Source organism: Arvicola amphibius, chromosome 17, assembly GCF_903992535.2.
Source record: "Arvicola amphibius chromosome 17, mArvAmp1.2, whole genome shotgun sequence".
Classification (NCBI taxonomy): Eukaryota; Metazoa; Chordata; class Mammalia; order Rodentia; family Cricetidae; genus Arvicola; species Arvicola amphibius.
This window is the reverse complement of record NC_052063.2, coordinates 24442598-24460136: the sequence shown is the minus strand read 5'-3', so window position 1 is coordinate 24460136 and position 17539 is coordinate 24442598. Positions and strand designations below refer to the sequence as shown.

The 17539-nt window shown below is 40.4% G+C and overlaps 1 protein-coding gene across 9 annotated transcripts in view; it reads right to left on the bottom strand.

Moving 5' to 3' along the window:
• Nucleotides 1-17539, bottom strand: part of Osbpl8 (oxysterol binding protein like 8) — a 126394-nt gene that overhangs the window by 81693 nt on the left and 27162 nt on the right. For 5 of the 9 annotated variants that reach the window (XM_038314591.1, XM_038314590.1, XM_038314592.1 and 2 more), the window contains one exon: nt 2923-3028. In XM_038314591.1, coding sequence (XP_038170519.1) covers nt 2923-2964 — 42 coding nt within the window. In that variant the 5' untranslated portion in view covers nt 2965-3028. Of the gene's footprint in view, nt 1-1096; nt 1164-2922; nt 3029-17539 lie in introns of those variants that run through there. The other 4 variants (XM_038314596.1, XM_038314598.1, XM_038314599.1 and 1 more) reach the window with 4 other exon arrangements.

Below are 17539 nucleotides of genomic sequence, written 5' to 3'. Positions count from 1 at the left end.
GCTCTCACACGTCTCTAACCCAGGGTTCTGGTGCACTAGACTTCTCGCACCCACACGACGGCTCTCACACGTCTCTAACCCAGGGTTCTGGTGCACTAGACTTCTCGCACCCACACGACAGCTCTCACGCGTCTCTAACCCAGGGTTCTGGTGCACTCTTCTGGCCTCCCCAGCCCAGGTCTGCTTCAGCATGCATGCAGGCAAAACACCCATACACATAAAATAAAAATGTAAACAATAAAGCTTTTCCAACTATCCAAAGTACATAAACAGACTTTACAGACTTCTCCTCTTGATCCCTTTGGAGATTTTATAAGTAAAATTTTATAAGTAAAAGCCATACTAAAAAACAATAGTAGCTTTTATTTAATAGATGTTTATAATTTGCCTAGAATTGCAATAAGCAACATAAAGGCTTGGTTTCAATCAATACTCAAAATCACTCTGGGAGACAGACATTACAATTACCTTTCCCTATTTCCTAGGGACACTGCAACCCTGGAAATGTGTATTCATTATCCACATCACACTAAAGGACAGAGCGCTTTTCTTTGTCTTATTTTCTTTATGAGACAGGGTCCACTACTTAAAGCTGCCTTCAAATTCATGACCTCCTGCCTTAGCTTTCTGAGCAATGAAGTTGCAGGATCACCCATACAGCCAGCTCTGCTCAGATCTCAGCTACAAGTCTGGAGAACCAAGTTCTTATCCACCTCTTCCGCATGTAACTAGCTCAATGAATGGAGCCCAAAGGTGCTGTTTTTAGAAATAGTTAACTCAAAAGTGAATGATAGCAGTAGTTCTAAATTCACATTTCTGCAATTTACATTGAAATTATCAATATTAGTCTTGCTTCAATCAACTATAGACTATCGCAGAAGAAAAATGGACAAGAACAAAACAGTTTCCCTACTTTAATATCTTTGCTTCAACTTCTCAAGTAGCAGAATTTAGAATTAAAAAAAAAAAAAACTACTGAAATTTCATTTGATCTGGCACTGAATTTAAACTATGTAGTTTGCATTCAGTTTCTTTTCTGTTGCTGTGATAAAAACTGAACAAACAACTTAAAAGAAGAAAGGATTTACTGGCTTACACTTTCAGATCACTGTCCATTCTTAAGGAAGGAACGCTGCGTGCTGGTTCCTTAAGCGCGTGCTCAGGTAGCTTCCTTACATCGCGCAGGACCACCTGCTCAAGGAAGGCACTACCCACCGGAGGCCGGGGCCCACCTGTATCCCAGGCCCTAGTATGGACAATTTTATCATCACTAGGGCATCAAAGACATTTCAGCCATAAGAACAATGAAATAACTTTTCTAAAGATGACAAGACAATCAAGCAAATATAAGCTAAATACAAGGTGTAGTCTTAACTTCTTCTGAAATCAGATTGAAAATCAAATAACCTGCTCTTTAGCTCCCATTTCTGGCCAGCTACCGCGCTCTGTATAAGCCACATTATTTCCAACTCATTTTATTCTCTATTAACAAGTGATCACTTTTAACTTTTTAAAAAATGTTTACGGAACCAAAACAATCTAAACCAAAAATTCAAAAACGGACTGAATCAAGTTAATCCAAGTCACGAAAACTGCATGTTGCTATTCATTACTACACTGTCCCTACACTGGAGCCTGAACAAAAGACAACACAATTTAAATTTACAGTCACCTTGATGAAATAGTAACTCATCTCCATAGTCACAAAGTGGGCCACAGCCTTGCTCCAACAAGGAATTTTCTTGGGGGGTGGGCACAAATGTCTAGGGAAGGTAATTTAGCTTAGTGGTAAAACACCAGTTCCATTACCACCACCACCAAGAACTACATTCACAAATACACAAACCATGACTATATTTCACTGAGGACACTTTTTTAAAAATAATTATTTTAGTTTTATGTGCACTGGTGTCAGGGTGTCAGATCCCCTGGAACTTGAGTTACAGACAGTTGTGAGCTGCTGTGTGGGTGTTGGGAACTGAACCTGGGCCTTCTGGAAGAACAGCCAGTGTTCTTGACCACTGAGCCATCTCTCCAGCCCCTATCACTTTTACTTTGCATAAGAGCAACACTGCTAACAAAGAGTCTATAAATCAGTATTCAATAGACTCACTCAAATATAAGAGTTAAAATGATTACTCTGGAGTAAAGCCTTTATTTTATAATAACATATTAGCCACTTAATCTATAACAGGGGTGAATTTTTTTTTTAATTATTGGGTAGTATATACTATCCCTGATACCCACATTCACTTTAATTTCAGAATTTAATTCAGGAAGCATTGTTGATTAAACTTTCAAGTTTCCATACCCTCAATAGTGCGGTTGATTTTAATTCTTATTAGTTTAAATGTTTCATTCACTCTCCTTGCTCAGAGTTGCACATGGCTTGAGAATTAGGGATATTTAATAATTCCTCAAAGGTTAATTATTGTCTTGATTTAACTAAGATCTAAAAAGGGTTTGAGAAAGCAAACACAAACTATTACATCAGCATGTCTGGGACAGATGGTTGGGTAGGAACAGAGAGGAAAAGGATATGAAGCAGAAATACCAGAAATTTGACAGGGCTCTGCTCCAACAAGCTTTAAACAATCTGTAATTCTCACAACAACGTGGGAGTTAAAGTATTATTTGTAAAATACTTTAATTTGCTTTTGCAATGCGTGTGGCACTTGCCTTTAATCCCACACGTGGGAGGCAGAGCAAGCAGACCTCTAGGAATTCAAGGCCAGCCTGGTCTACACACTGAGTTCCTGGCCTGCTAGGGCTACATAATGAAATCCTGTCTCAAAAATAACCTAAAATCAAATAAACAAACTTTTGCTTTCATTGCATTTTTAAGGATAAAGTGATGGCTTACATCAAGCACTCTACAGCTGCAGATAACATGTCCTTATTAATCTTTTTTAAACTACTCACCGAAGTCCTGTCAGGTTCTCCGTCTGCTAAACCTGCCTCCATAATGGAAGATAGATTTACGCTTCTCTTTCCATTAATGTTTAGCCATTCTATAGGTCTGGAAACCCTAGAAAAGGAAAATGTATATATTAGGACTGGCTAAAAATTAAGGCAAGTAGAAAACAAGCATTAATTACAGCAGGAGGGGGAAAACATTTCATGCTAAGGTTACTGGAAAATTAAACAACAAAACATCTTGACAAAGTTTGTGTTTTTAAGGATTAATCTGGAGAGATGGCTCAGTGGTTAAAAGCACTTGCTGTTCTTGAGGAGCACCCATGTTCAATTCCCAACATCCACTTGGCAGCCAGTAGTCGTCTGTTACTCCAGTCAGCACCCTCTTCTGGCCTCCATGCACACATGTGGTAACAGATACACATGTAAGCAAAACACCCATAAACATAAAATAACAAAATAATGTAATCAAGAAAAACTATTTTATTTCACTAATCACATAGAGATTACAACTAAAAGATTTACAAATATAAAACGAAATACTATATAAATATAAAACAAGTAGATTAATATGCAATCAGGGAATAACAAAGCATTATTAAAAACTAAAGACAAAAATGGTGGTGGACAGACTGAAGTTGAAGAGAGGTCTTGGCAATACAGTTGGGAAGACAGCTTGTGTACACTGACATGCAAATAAATAGGGTTTGAAAATAGCAGAGAGAAACCAAGAAGCATGGAGGTTCAGCATTTGCCTAATAACAAATCTATCATGATCCAGGTGTGACACATGGGTACCTGTATTCTCAGTACTCAGAAGACAGAAACAGGAGGTTCACTGAAAGTTAAGAGTTCACTTTGGGATACATTAACAAGAAAAACACAACAGAAAACCCAATTCCAACAGTTAATAAACAATAGAAAGGGAGAAGTAATTAACAAAAACAGAAGAAACTACCTGCACTGCGAATATATAGTTCTTCATAATGAGACCTCTTTGAAAGCCCAATAGGATCATGAACAAAGAGGTCAGGGTGGCAGGGATAGAACTGAGTTTAGGAATACTGACTTTCTAGTCACCAATTAGTTAGGCAGCAATACCTTCCTGGAGCAAGGCTCACCAAGAGTTCCCACACACATATTCTGAAAACGGCATCTACTACATGGGACTGTTTCTCCACTGGTTAGGACACACACTTCTAGGAGTACTTTTTCCAAAGGGAGGAATGCAACATTTAGAAGACACGTGATGGTCTCACTTGACTAGAGACTGAAACTACACCCCAGTCATGTTAGAATATCAATGCTCCTGATGTTACTACAGAGACATTACGCTGGTGCTCCACAATGGAGGTAAGAAAGGCTACATCTGAAGTATAGGAAAACCCTTGGTAATCTCTTCTTGTTACTATTTCTTAAGATTAATGTCAATGGAAAACTACAGTAACACAATACAAACACCACAACCAGACAGGATGTTTCTAGAATGTAAACAATATAAAATGGACATACTAGACAATATAATATTATGTGTGCTGTGATTATGATGTTACAGAGAACTGTAATTTCTTATTTTGAGTATGTCCATGTGCAAATCAAATACATATGATTTCTTTCCTTTCATTGGCTTATTATGTAAGATATACTGACCTCACATTATATTTAAAGCCATTGTTAACTCTGTGTCTGTGTTGAAGTTACAAACATCAACATCACTCACATATTACGCATCCTACTCTAGAAAAAGAAAGGGATTATTATGTTGTTTACAAGGGAGTTGTACCACGTCAAATGAAGTATGACCTCGTTATTGCCTTTGGAATCAAGCATATTATTGGTTTACTAGGGCTGTGGGACGGCTATTCTTAGCTGTCAACTTGACCACATCTGGAATTAATGAAAAACCAAATGGCTGGATGTACCTGTGAAGAATTTTTTTCCTAATTAAATAATTTGAAATAGAAGACCTACTTATAATCTGTTTCTCTGAGGTGTGAGGATCCACCTTTAATCTAGACCACACCTTCTGTGAGCAGCCTAAAGGACATGGACGAAGGTAGTTTGTTCTCTCTCTGCCTGCTTGCCTTCACTCTCACTGTAAAGTCCAGCCCTTCATTGGCATCAAAGCCAATGGGATTCTGGGGTACACTGAAGACCACCTGAGATATCCAGGCTTGTGACCTGAACATCTACTGGATTCTCGGACCTTCTGTTGGTAGGCAGCCATTGTTGAACTAGCTGGACGCTGTAAAACATTCTAAACCCTTATAATTACATTAGCTAATTCCTCAAAATCAAACATTTGATATCCTACCCCACTCCCTTTTACACACACACACACACACACACACACACACACACACACATTGGTTATGCTTTTCTGTATGTTTCCAGTGTGCTCTTTCTATCCTGTGCACGTGGTTCAGGGTGTGAGCTCTGAACTCTTTCTGCTGCCATGCCTGGTGCTGTCAGACCTCCCTATGATGCTGATGGACTCTTACCCTTCTGAAGCACCAAGCCTGAAATAAACCTTCCTTTCTATAAGTTGCTTTAGTCACTGTGTTTTATCATGGCAACAGAAAACTAATATATATTCATGTTATCTGCATAGGCACAGATACATTTCATCATTTGTTCTCAGTGTCTTTGTGCTTCCCTCTGTATCATAGAAGCTAAAGGTATAAGTGCTAAGTGTAGTCACTTTGCAAACCTCTTTGCCTCTGAGATTCTGAATGACTTACACTGAGACAATGCAATGCTGTACATGATATTTGGAAGGTCCTAAGGAGATATAAAACAATCCATTGTTCATCTGAGCACAGTGAACCAGACTTTGATAGGCATGCAGTTTTGCAATGATCACCAAATGATTCCATGTCACCTACCACTTGGCACTGCCACATTATCACTAGTGACAAAATTAAAAGGCAGAAACTGTCTTCTGTTTTCACATCTTTACTTTTCCCAATCAACTTACCAGTATCTAACTCCTCATTTTAATTTTCCTTTGGCTTTAATTATTTTCAGTACATACATATATCAAGGAAAAAACATTCATACAAATAGAACAAATCCTCAAAAAATAAAAAGGTAAAGGAGGCAGTTGAGGATGTTGAGGATGAAGACATGACTCCGAGGCAGGTCAGTCTAGGATTCTGAAGTCACAGTCGACACATGCAGCAGAATTTAAATAGCTGAGATATTGTTGAGAACTGGAGAGGGGCAAGCTCAGTTCAGGGACATGTGATACTTATATTTTAAAGAATCAATATCTACTTTTTAAATCTTATTTTTAGTTTTCAATTTGAAACAATTCTATCAGTTCTCTTTGCAAAGGCAGGCTATTAAAAAAGATAGATACACACAAAACAAAAATTTTAACGTGTAACAATGGAAGCAGGAAAAGGAAAGGAAGCCTAAAATTAAGACTATGTACCTTAAACTCATCACCTCTAAAAACAAAGTTAAGAAACGTTGCTAAGAGCAAAAGTCTGGAGGGAGAAGGCGGTTGAGGGCTGTGAGAGTTAATATTCATTTCAGCCTGACTGGATCAACAACCACCTAGTAGTAATGTGAGGGTCAAGGTGGGAGTTTCCAGAAAGGTTAAACCAGAGGGGGTGGAGGGAGCACCACGCTGATTAAGGTACCAGCATCCATGAAGTAAGAGCTCAGATGGAATGGAAGGAAACATAAACTAAGCACCAGCTTTCATCTTTCCCTGAATCCTAATTGTGAAGGTAACATGACCAGGGGCCTCAAGTTCCTGGGCCATCCATGCCTTTTGCACCATAAAGAACTGGACCCTCCACACATGAGCCAAAGCACACACGCTTCCTCACCTCACTCCCAGTGGTCAGCTACTTTGTTACAGCAAGTAGAAAAGTGACTAATTCAGAGACAGCGTTATCTGTGCGCTCAGGTATCTGTGTGGTCATCTCATGATCTTTTTTGGTGTTTTTTGAGACAGTCTCTCTGTATAACAGTCCTAGCTGTCCTGGAATTAGCTCTGTAGACCAGGCTGGCCTCGAACTCACAGAGATCCACCTGTCTCTGCCTCCTGAGTGCTGGGAATAAAGGCATGCGCCACCACCACCAATCTCTTAGAGGTGAAAAGTTAAAGACATTTATATAATCCTAAATCAGAAAATAGAAGTGTGTATTTTTTAATTAAAACAGAAATTGAAAACAAGTATAATGGTAGCAAGTTCCAAACAGCAGGCTTGAGGAAGACAGTCTCCTGTCACTCCGCAGCTTTCCAGAGCTGCACTGTGTCTACGACCAAAGCAAGAGCTTCGGGACTGAATCGAGTTCTGTGTCAGAACGCTGAAGTCTCACTTCTCAAAACTGCCAAGTGAAGCTAAGGCCGTATGTTAATTTCAACATAATTACTAGCTGAACTCAAAGTTTAAAAAAGGCCATGTTCTCTCTTTTGTTATCAGTACTCTAAAAACACTTCTCGGAAAACTGGTGCCTCAATCCCTATACTTAACCTAACAAAGTTCCTACAGAAACTAAGTATAATAAAATTTCTTCTGTATTTTGGGCTTAAATTATCATTTTGGTCACAGAGAAAAAGGGAGAGACGTAAGTACCGAGCAAGGCTAATGCCATTTGAAGCCATCCTGCAGGACACCCCAGAGGTTTTTGTTTCATTTTTATAAATACATACACAAGAAAAACAACACTTTTTCATTTTGATAACTAAATACACTGTATTTTTAAATATATTTTTATCACTGAAGATAGTAATTTCACTCTGTCAATTTGACTTAAACAAGTTAAGGTTACAACTCCAAACTGGGCTTAGCGCATCAGCGCTCATCTTCTGAATCTGCAGTACATCAGGGAGTGTCGGGGAGGACTGCAGAGCCTCTGACGCTGACGCGAGCCAGGGGAAGCAGCCCTGGGTCAAGGAGCAGGCAATGGCTGTGATGTTAGGAGTGGCTTGGATCTACACAGACAAAGACTGTCTCAGAAACTGAACATGACACATCTGCACTCATTCACCATGAATTCTTTTAGCTAACTAGGAAGGGGTAACCCTCTGAATCTAATAAACCTGCAGAAAGCATCACAGTCAATGGTGAAATACTGACTGCTCTTCCTTCCCTGTAAGGTATCGTGCCAAGATCCTTTCCATTTAATGTCACACAAGGGATCCTAACAAGGGTAATAAAGTCAAGTCTAAGTTCTAAGAACTGAAAGGAGAGAAATTATATTTGCAGATAATGTGATTGCACACAAAAGAATATGAAAATTGGTAGAATTAATAATTGTGTATAATGACTAATCTTGATCACCAACCTGACTGGATTGAGAGATGTCTAGGAGCTTAAGAAAAACACAATACTAGCTGTGTCTGAGAGCATTTCCAGAGATGAACATGCCCATAATGGCTCTGACAAAAATCAATGGTTTAATCCTTTGATGGATCAAATTCTTTAAATGAGCTTACTCAGAAAGATGGAAGTGTAGATGGGACCAAGCTGGAGGACGCCGGTTGGGATGTCTCTGAAGGGCTTCTTTTGGCCTAGGCCAGTTCTTGCTACTCCCCTCTGCTGGCTGGCTGTGGTGACCTCATGCTCGCTTCATCGTGCAGCTGAGGCTCAAACCACTCCAGTGAGCTGACTATGGACTGAAATCTCTCAAACTATGAACTAAACAAGTCTTTCCTTTTAAGTTGTTCTCTGAGGTGTTTGTCACTGAGATCAAGTTTAACACAGTACAGTTAGCAAGATTATTATACATAAAAGAAATTATTCTTACATATAGCAACTGTCAAAAAATGCAAATTGAATAATTTGCAAATGAATATATATCCCATACTTAGAAAATAAACTCAATATAAATATTAAAGACTTCTACAATACATAAAAAGCTGCAAAATGTCACAAGAGAAATAAAGAAACTCTAAACAAATAAAAATATAGCATGTTCCTGGCCTAGAATGCCTTGACATTTTTAAATTGCTAATCAGGCTGGAGAGATGGCTTGGCAGTTAAAAGCACACACTGCTGTTACAGAAGATACAAATTCACTTCAAAGCATCCATATGGGGCAGGGGTTTCTCTAGCTCCGGGGGTATGGGGTGTGATCCCACTAGCCTCCATGAACACATATATTCACAAGCATATGCCCAAGAAGAGACACAGAGACACACATAATTAAAGATAAATTAAATGTATTAAAAGTTATTACTTCTCAAATCAATTTAGATACTCAAAACTGTAACCAATAACCCAACAGACTTTTCCTCCTTTTTTTTGGTAACTAAACATTGCTTTTTATAAATAGTATGTAAATTCAAATGGGAAATGGGGACCAGAGTTCACTTTGAACAGACTTTTGTTGTTCTTGCTGTTGTTTTAAGGGAGTAAATGAAATACAGGAGAAACATCCGGTCATGGTGGTGCCTACCTTTAATCTCAGCTCTGAGGAGACAGAGGCAAGTGCTCTCTGTGAGTTCCAGGCTAGTCAGAGCTACACAGTGAGTGCCTGTCTTGAAAACAAACAAAAAACAGAAAGAATCATTCAATCATCTTAAGGCAAGAATAATTTCAAAAGGTACCAGGAGTTAGGGTTAATGGTTAGGGTAAGGGATTCATCTCAGTGGCAAGACACTTGCCTGTCATCTGGGAGACCCTGGATTCAATCCCTAATAATTAAAATAAACAAGTGGAAAAGAATTTTAAGGTCTTTTTATAGGATTCAGATTCTAAATTTCTTTTTTTAAAATATTTATTTATTATGTATACAATATTCTGTGTATGTATGTATGCCCGCACGCCAGAAGAGGGCACCAGACCTCATTACAGATGGTTGTGAGCCACCATGTGGTTGCTGGGAATTGAACTCAGGACCTTTGGTAGAGCAGACAATGCTCTTAACCTCTGAGCCATCTCTCCAGCCCCTCAAATTCTAAATTTCTATTAAAATCATTTGTGCAACAAAGTGGCCCAGCAAACCTAATACAATAAACCAGCTAGTTTTATATCAACTTGACACAAGCTAGAGATATGAGAGATTCTACTGAGAAAATACCTCAGTAAGATCAGCTATAGGCAGGTCTGTAGGGCATTTTCTTAGTGACTGATGGGGGAAGGCCCAATCATTGTGGGTGGTACCATCCCTGGGCTGGTGGTCCTGGGTTCTAAAAAAGGTAGGCTGAGCAAGCCATGAGGAGCAAGACAGTAAGAGCATCCCTCCATGGTCTCTGCATCAGCTCCTGCCTCCAGGAATCTGCCCTGTTTGAGTTCCTGCCTGACTTCCTTTGATGATGAACTGATTTGGAAGCTTAAGCCAAATAAACCCTTTCCTCCCCAATTTGCTTTGGTCATGGTGTTTCCTCACAGCAATAGAAACCCTAACTCCCTAACTAGGACAATAATGTGAGAGCTAGGCAGTTTTCTTATATTAGCTGCTGTTGTAAATACAGCTTATAAATGTATGAAGGGCCACTTTTGAAGTATGATCACTTAAGATTTATTTTTATTTTTTGTTTGTGTGTGTGTGTACTTAGATAGAAAAAAGAGAGAGTACTGTACCTGCAGGAACCAGAAAAGGGCATTTGATCCCCTAGAGCTGGAATTACACAAGGTTGTGAGTCACGCAACCTGACTGCCAAGAACCAAACCCTGGTCCTCTGGAAGAGCGGCAAGTGCTCTTAGCTGACAAGCCATCTCTCCAGCCCCAAGTACGATCGCATTAAACTACAGCTAAGCTGTTAAAGAGAAGATACCTTGGATCTTCTCAGAATTCCGCTTGCTCGACTTCTCTCGGTGTCAAGCTTGTCTCCCCTATTGCTGCTGCTGCATCTACACTCCCTGACCATCAGAGCTGCTCTCATACCCTTTATTCATCCCCTGAAGCGTTTACAATTTCTCTCATTAATGGTTTGCAATCCTGTACTTGGTTCTAGACTTCTATGTATCCCTGGGATGTTATCAGACTAATACATTGAAATATTCAACATCTTTCTCATTTTTAAGGGCTATAGTTTATTTGTTAAATTATGTGTGTGCTTGCTTCTCTATATGGGTACATGTGCTTGAGTCTCTGTGTGAGTATGTGCATGTATATGTATAGGTGCCCATGGAAATCCAGAGGGTCAAATGCCTCAGGAGCTGGAGTTACAGGCAGCTGTGAGCCTTCTGAAATTGGTGCTGGCAACTGAATTCATATCCTCTGCAAGAAGAACATGCACCTCTTAACTGATGAGCCATCTTTCCAGTCCCCAAAAGGCTACAATTGAAATAGTAAAAGAAGTAAAAATAGAATCATTATGCAGGAAACAAGAGCAGGTGGTACTCCCTAATATAAATTGCACTAAACGCTTTATTAAAATTTATTTTTATGTGTGTGAGTGCTTGCCTGGATGTGTATCTGTATTCCACATGGGTGCCTCGTGCCTGTGTAAGTCGGGACGGAACACTGGATCCCCTCAAACAGGCAGTTGGTCAGCCACTACATGGGTGCTTGGAACTGAAACGAAGTCCTGTACAAGATCAACAAGAGCTCTAACCCCCGATCATCTCTCCAGCTCCAGCACTGAACATTTTCCAAGGTAAATTTTTTTAAGCCATTAGATTAACAGAGACACAGACTTTGATTATTTGTCTCAGCATCTACAGGGATTCTGAGTTCACAATGCTAAGAAAATCCTTTAACATTCTATTTCCCCGGTGTAACAAAACATTCTGTGTTTTTCTTCTCATTTCTCTGGTGTGTACTTCACAGCGCTAATGAAACTTCCCTGCACCTCCCTCCTTCCTGTCACTCTAAACGTCAGTGGCTTCAGCTTCCATCACAGGCTGATTACCCCCAGTCCTGTCTACTCTGAAGGGCTCATCCTAAACCCACCATGCAGTTCTTCCAAATCAGAGCCTCATGTTCTTCAGCTGTTCTCTCCTCCACCTGCTCTCTGCAATCTTCCCTCTTCTACTACACTCTTTAAAGGGGCAAATGGTCTTTTCTTGGTGTTTTCAATTTCATATCATCTATTATTTCTCAGAAATATAAATCCTACTGAATCTATTATGCCTTTCCAAAAACTGTTTAAAGGTCTCCGTCACCTGTCATGGCACTAGATCTCCTCATGAGCTCCTCTGGTCCCTGTTCTCTAGGACCTGCTGTTATGAAGGCTCAGCTCCTCTGCCTCAATGGACACTGAAGAACCTGGCCACTCTTCCTTTTCCTAATGCCTGCCTGTTTCCAAACTTTGTCCAAGAACCCTGTCTTCTGGGAGAAAGGTGATTTCTTCGGCCTGAGATAAATCCAATATGCTAGGGAACTTACCTTTCTCACAAATCACAATAGCCAGATGTGATGGCCCGTGCCTGTAATCTCTGCACTCAGGGTGGTGGCAGGAGGAGTGCTGGGAGTCCAAAACCAACCTAGGCTCGCTCTCTCTATATAGGACGTTACAGCCTGGGCTAGAGAGTGAAACTCTGCTTCAAATCTTTTTCTTTATACTTCTATTTCTTCTTTTATATTTTTAGGATATAAATCTCATTTAATGTTTTTGTAGCAACCATGTAATTTCCATACCTGGGAAAACAAGTTAGCTCTTATTTTATTTTGGGCACCTGGACATCTTATGTAATAATACCCACCACAAAAAAAGAAAGAAAACTCATTAAATAATACAGGGGAAAGGTAATTAAATCACTCATTCAATTAAGAGTAGCAATCAGTGCTAGAAAGATGGCTTAGTGGTTAAGTGTACTTACTGCTCTTGCAGAGGACCAGGGTTCAGTTCCCAGCACCCACATGTTGGCTTAATCCCTTCAGTTCCAAGGGATCCAGTGGTCCCTTCTGGTCTCCAAGGACAACAGCTATGCACATGGTTTAGAGGTGTGCATTCAAGCAAACACTAATACACATAAAAAAGAAAAAGAAAACTACACTTCAAGCTGGACTTCAGTGTAGCTGAATTTTCTTTTACTCCTGCCCCTCACTGGAACACTAATATGTTATTTGGTTTACTCTTTTTATTCTTTTGGCTTTTGGGAGGGGGGGGCAGTTCCCAAATAAATCACACGTGGAGGCTTACTCTTATCAACACCTGGCCTTATTTCTAGCCAGCTTTTCTTATCTTAAATTATCCCACCTATCTTTTGCCTCTGGGTTTTCATCTTTCTCTACTTCTGTATCTCTTTTTACTCTTACTGTGGCTGGCTGGGTGGCTGGCCCCTAGGTCCTCCTGTCCTCCTTTTCTTGCTCCTTCCCTCTTCCCAGATTTCTCCTCCTATTTATTCTCTCTGCCTGCCAGCTCTGCCTGTCCTTTCTCTAAACTCACTATTGGCCATTCAGCTCGTTATTAGACCATCAGGTGTTCTAGACAGGCAAAGAATCACAGCTTCACACAGACAAACAAGTGCAGTCTAAACAAAACACACCTTAAAATGTTATTCCACAGCACCTCAGTCTCCATCTCACTCTGTGAAAACTGTCTGCTTCATGGACAAGGAGTGGACACAAACAACTGGTGACTAACCCTCCCAAGGCACCTGACCACAGCTACAGGAACAGAAACAGTGAAGATGAGACTCCAGTCTCCAAAGAAAAAGTGGGAAAGGGCTCACAAAAGACCTTGTCTTTAAAAAAAAAGAAAAAGATGAAATTCGGGTGTTCAGAAATCATACTACTAACCTCTTATCTACTTATCATCTACAAACTTTTTAATTCCAGGTTGTGTCAAATACCAATGTATTAAAGAAATGTCTTTTAGCAGGAGAAATGTAATTTCGGTAGGAAGAAAATGTACTCCAACGTTCTCCTCCACCTTAGCAAGTATTAATCCTCCTGAACAAATTAAAGTGGACACCCAAGATCCATCAGCATTCACATTATGTAAAAACTTAAGATCAGGAAAATAAAATAGACTATTAAGTCTTTATCGTCTCTTCAACAACTTAATTGGAGAGAGCAAAAATACATATGACAAAATCTAGAAAAAAACCCACCTATAATCCTAGTGCTTAAGAAGTTGCGGCACAGAAATGTCACTGAGTTTGAGGTTAGCCTCGGCTGTGTGATTTCCCTGCCAGTCTGAGCTACAGAATGAGAGCCTGTCTCAGAAGCCAACAAGCAAACAATAACTACAAAGGCTGGAGAGATGGCTTAGTGGCTAAGAGCGCTGGTTGCTCTTCTAGAGGACCTGGGTTCGATACCCACACTGTAGCTCACAACCGTCTGTAACTGCAGTCCCAGGATCGGATGCCCTCTACCAGCCCCTAGGGACATCACAGTGGTGCACAGACAAACTTTCAGGCAAAATTCCCACACATATAAAATAAGTTTACTTTTGTGGCTTAAGGAAAGAGACAAGCAAAGTATTTGGGTGACGTTCCCTAAGCATGCTAGGTGTGCACACTGGCAGTCACAGTGGCTCTGGCTGCAACTCCAGCATTTCAGTGAGACAGGTGGAAGACTGTGAATTCAACCCAGCCTGGGCTACATAGCTAGACTCCATCTCAACTCAGCCTAACCCCTCCACAAAACAGTCATTAATACGAATCTATTACTTTCTTTTATACCTACTCAATCTGTATCTAAACTTTTTCTTCAGTTCAATGTGTCCCCACTGAATACCACTACCATATCAGCAATTGTCACTGCTGTTCCTGCAAAAGACTGTTTCAGGTAAAACTGGGATGTTTCTATGAAAATGTACAAGTGAGGGCTGGAGAGATGGCTCAGTGGTTAAGAGCATTGCCTGCTCTTCCAAAGGTCCTGAGTTCAATTCCCAGTAACCACATGGTGGCTCACAACCATCTGTAATGAGGTCTGGTGCCCTCTTCTGGCGTGCGGGCATAAACACAGACAGAATATTGTATGCATAATAAATAAATATTTTTTTAAAAAAAAGAAAATGTACAAGTGAGGGAAAGTAACACATGGTTCTAAAGTAACTGAAAAGCTACAAACTCATTTCTTGACAAATATCAGGTCTTCACATGGGAGGCATGGAACCTGAGATCTGATCTAAGATAGAAAGGTTTCTAGCACTGAGCTATTCCCCAAGTCCCAGATTTAATATTTAAGTACTACATTCCAGAAACATAACTCTAGTTATTGTAGCCCTAAACTATCCATCTTCTTAAAAATGAGTAGGCTAGTCGAGTGTGGTGGTACATGCCTTAATCTAGTACATGGGAGGCAGAGAAAGGTGGATTCCTTCAGGTTCAAGGCCAGCCTGGTCTACACAGCATGTTCCAGGAGGCAGCCAGGGCCACATAGTGTGACTATCAAAAAACCAGAAACAAAGCAAAAAGCAAACCCAGCAAGCTATCATCAGTTGCTCAAATGAATGAAGCACAGCTAAAGAAACCAGCCGCTGGCTAACCCCTGCTGACCAGCTCTAAGTACTTTGCTCTTCCTAACACAAGCAGCACTCAACATCCTAGAAAACAGCAAGCACAAGGAACTGATAAAAACAACAACAACTTCCCAGGAGACCAAAAGTATAAACCCTGAGGGGAGTCCCTCGGTTTCATGTGCCAGGCATCATAAAAATTAAACTCTTATTCCACAGCATAGCTTTAGGGATGGAGATGGAGTTGGTAGAGTCTTGGCATGCATGTGTAAAGGCCTTGGGTTTACTCCCCACCACCATGTAAATCCACAATGACAGTACATACCTGTAATTCCAACACTTAGGAGTCAGAGTCAGGAAGATCAGAAGTCCAAAATCACCCTTAATTATGTACAGCCTACTCTACATGAAACGTGTCTCAAAAAAAAAGTATTAAGTAATTCCTATTGGAGAGGGACTGGAGAGATGCGGTTGGGAGCACTGGCTGTTCTTTCAGAGGACCTCAGTCCTGTGCCCAGTAACCACACGGTAGCTTACAACCATCTTAATTCCAGTTCCAAAGAATTCAACCCCCTCTTCCAGCCCCCCGGCTCAGGAGCACGACAGCATATGATACACAGACATACATGCAGATAAAACGTCTATATACATAAGATAAAAATAAATAAAATCTCAAGAAATAATTTAAGTCAATAGAAGAATTGAGTTTAAAAGAAAAACATGATGAGACATGCTAATTTGAAAGCAGATTAAAGATTCTAGAGCCAGGCTTAGATCTCTAATCCAGCGCTCAGAAGACTGAAGTGGGCCTGCACTGAGTGCGGAGCCATCAAGGGCTACATTATAAGACATTGTCTCAAAACAAAACAAAACAAAACAAAGTTTTATTGATTTAAAAAAAATTAAGATATATATGGCTAATTCAAGCAAGATGCTCAATTCCACTAGCCATCAAAGAAATGCTGAAAAAGGCACAATGACACACTACTGAAGTGCGACAAGGACAGCTAAATTATTTTTACATGACAGTGTAAGGATTGATGAGGGTGAGCAAGAACCAAATAAAACACTACTACATTGTAGGCCCAAGAGAGATGGGAAAGTAGCCAGCCAAAGACCAGTGACGTGGATCTCATTCTATAACAGCTTCATTTATAGTAATCAGAAACACAGAGTAATTAACAAGTGAGCAGATAAATGAACTGCAGCAGTCACACAGTGTCCAGCCCTAAAAAGGAACAATCTAAAACTTTTGCTGAGCAAATGAAGCCAGACTAAAGTACACAACAGAAAGAACAGTGTTGAGACAGAACTGGATCAGCTGTTATCTGGGGAAGAGTGAAAAAGGAGAGAGACTGGGGAAGATGAGGAAATTTTAAAGGGCCACTAGAAAAACTGTCTACATGTGGTGTTAGTTCCATGGGCGTACCAACTACAGAAATGCAAACATCATTTAAAATGGGTACATTTTTAAATTTCATGCACACCATATCTAAATAACGTAGTCTAGGGTTTTAAGTTGTACTTTAGCATATGACAACGATTACAGAAAGAGGAAGGCAAGACTATACTACCACAGGCAATGCTGCTGGGCACCCTGCACACTTTCATAAGTCCAGCACTCCAAAGGTGGAGACAGGAGGATCATCATGACTTTGAGGCTGGCCTGGGCAACCAAGTGAGATTCTATCTCAACACACACACACACGTACACACACACTTTAAAATAAGATGAGGGGAAAATGTTTAAATTGTAGCACAGCTAAACCTAAGAGTATGCCTAAAGGAAAGTGTGTGGTAAAGGAGAAAGCGTGTGTGTTCTGTTGCCCTCTGGAAATGGAAGGAAGGCACAGAACAGCGGTGAAAATTAGATGGGGCAGTTAATCTTAACACCACACAGGTGCCAGCAAGTCACAGCAACACAACCCATGGGCATCTGTGCTAAGGTAAAGCCAAGAAAGTAAGAGTTACATGGAGGGATGATGAAGGCTTCTAGAGGTGCACGCTCCGAAGAAAGGAAAGGAAGTGGACGGCAAGAAGGGACTGTAGTGCAGGTGAGGACTGGTGATGTTCAGGAGCACGGGGGCGGAGAGCAGCAGCCGTAAGGAGATGGTAAAATTAGTGTGCCTATGGCATCAAGCCCATATATACGGGAGGAAAAAAATCAGTGGCTTTCCAACTGGGAGAGAGCTCTTCCTGTTTAAAATGTGAATATCCATATCCACCAGTTTCACTCTCTTGGATGCTATCCATAGCCCTTCTCTAAAGCAAAAATAATGATTAACTGTAATAATAGCTACACAACAT